The 604-nt window shown below is 67.9% G+C and overlaps 1 protein-coding gene across 1 annotated transcript; it reads right to left on the reverse strand.

Annotated features, from left to right (window-relative positions):
• Positions 1–6: 6 nt before the first annotated feature.
• TNNI2 (troponin I type 2 (skeletal, fast)) lies at positions 7–598 on the reverse strand. The gene is made up of 3 exons (XM_014533106.1): positions 455–598; positions 196–422; positions 7–114 (listed from the first exon to the last, which is right to left on the reverse strand). The coding sequence occupies exons 1-3, from the start codon at positions 588–590 to the stop codon at positions 19–21; spliced, it is 459 nt and encodes a 152-aa protein (XP_014388592.1). The 5' UTR covers positions 591–598; the 3' UTR covers positions 7–18.
• Positions 599–604: the final 6 nt, after the last annotated feature.

Below are 604 nucleotides of genomic sequence, written 5' to 3' on the forward strand. Positions count from 1 at the left end.
GGGGGGACAGCGGGCAGCCTAGGACTCGGACTCGAACATCTTCTTCCGGCCCTCCATGCCGGACTTCTCCTCGATGTTCTTCCTCCAGTCGCCGACGTCCCGCAGGTCCCGCTCCTGGGGGTGGGGCCAGAGAAGGCTCAGGCCTCCCGCTCCCGGGACAGGGCGGGGTGGGCCCCGCAGGGACGGGAGGCCTACCTTCTCCGTGTCCTCCTTCTTGACCTGCTTCAGGTTGGCCCGCAGGTCCATGCACACCTTGTGCTTCGAGCCCAGCAGCGCCTTCAGCATGGCGTCGGCCGACATGCGCACCCTCCTCAGCGGCGGCCTCTTGAACTTGCCTCTGAGGTCGAACAGCTTCTGGTTCATGTCCTCCAGCTGCAGGGGAGCGAGGGCTGGGCAGGAGCCGCAGGGCCCTGACCCCCAGGCTTGCCTTCTTGACCGGTGGGGGAGCCGAGGCGGGCGGGGGGTACCTGCAGCTCCGCCGTGGAGCTGGGCATGTGCAGCGGGGGGCAGTGCTCCGACAGGTAGTTCTGCTTCTCCGTCTCCTTGCGGCTCTCCTCCTTCTCCAGCTCAGTGGCCGCGATCTGCAGCATCACGCTCTGGCGGG

The sequence above is a fragment of the Myotis brandtii genome, unplaced genomic scaffold (assembly GCF_000412655.1).
Source record: "Myotis brandtii unplaced genomic scaffold, ASM41265v1 scaffold940, whole genome shotgun sequence".
NCBI lineage: Eukaryota > Metazoa > Chordata > Mammalia > Chiroptera > Vespertilionidae > Myotis > Myotis brandtii.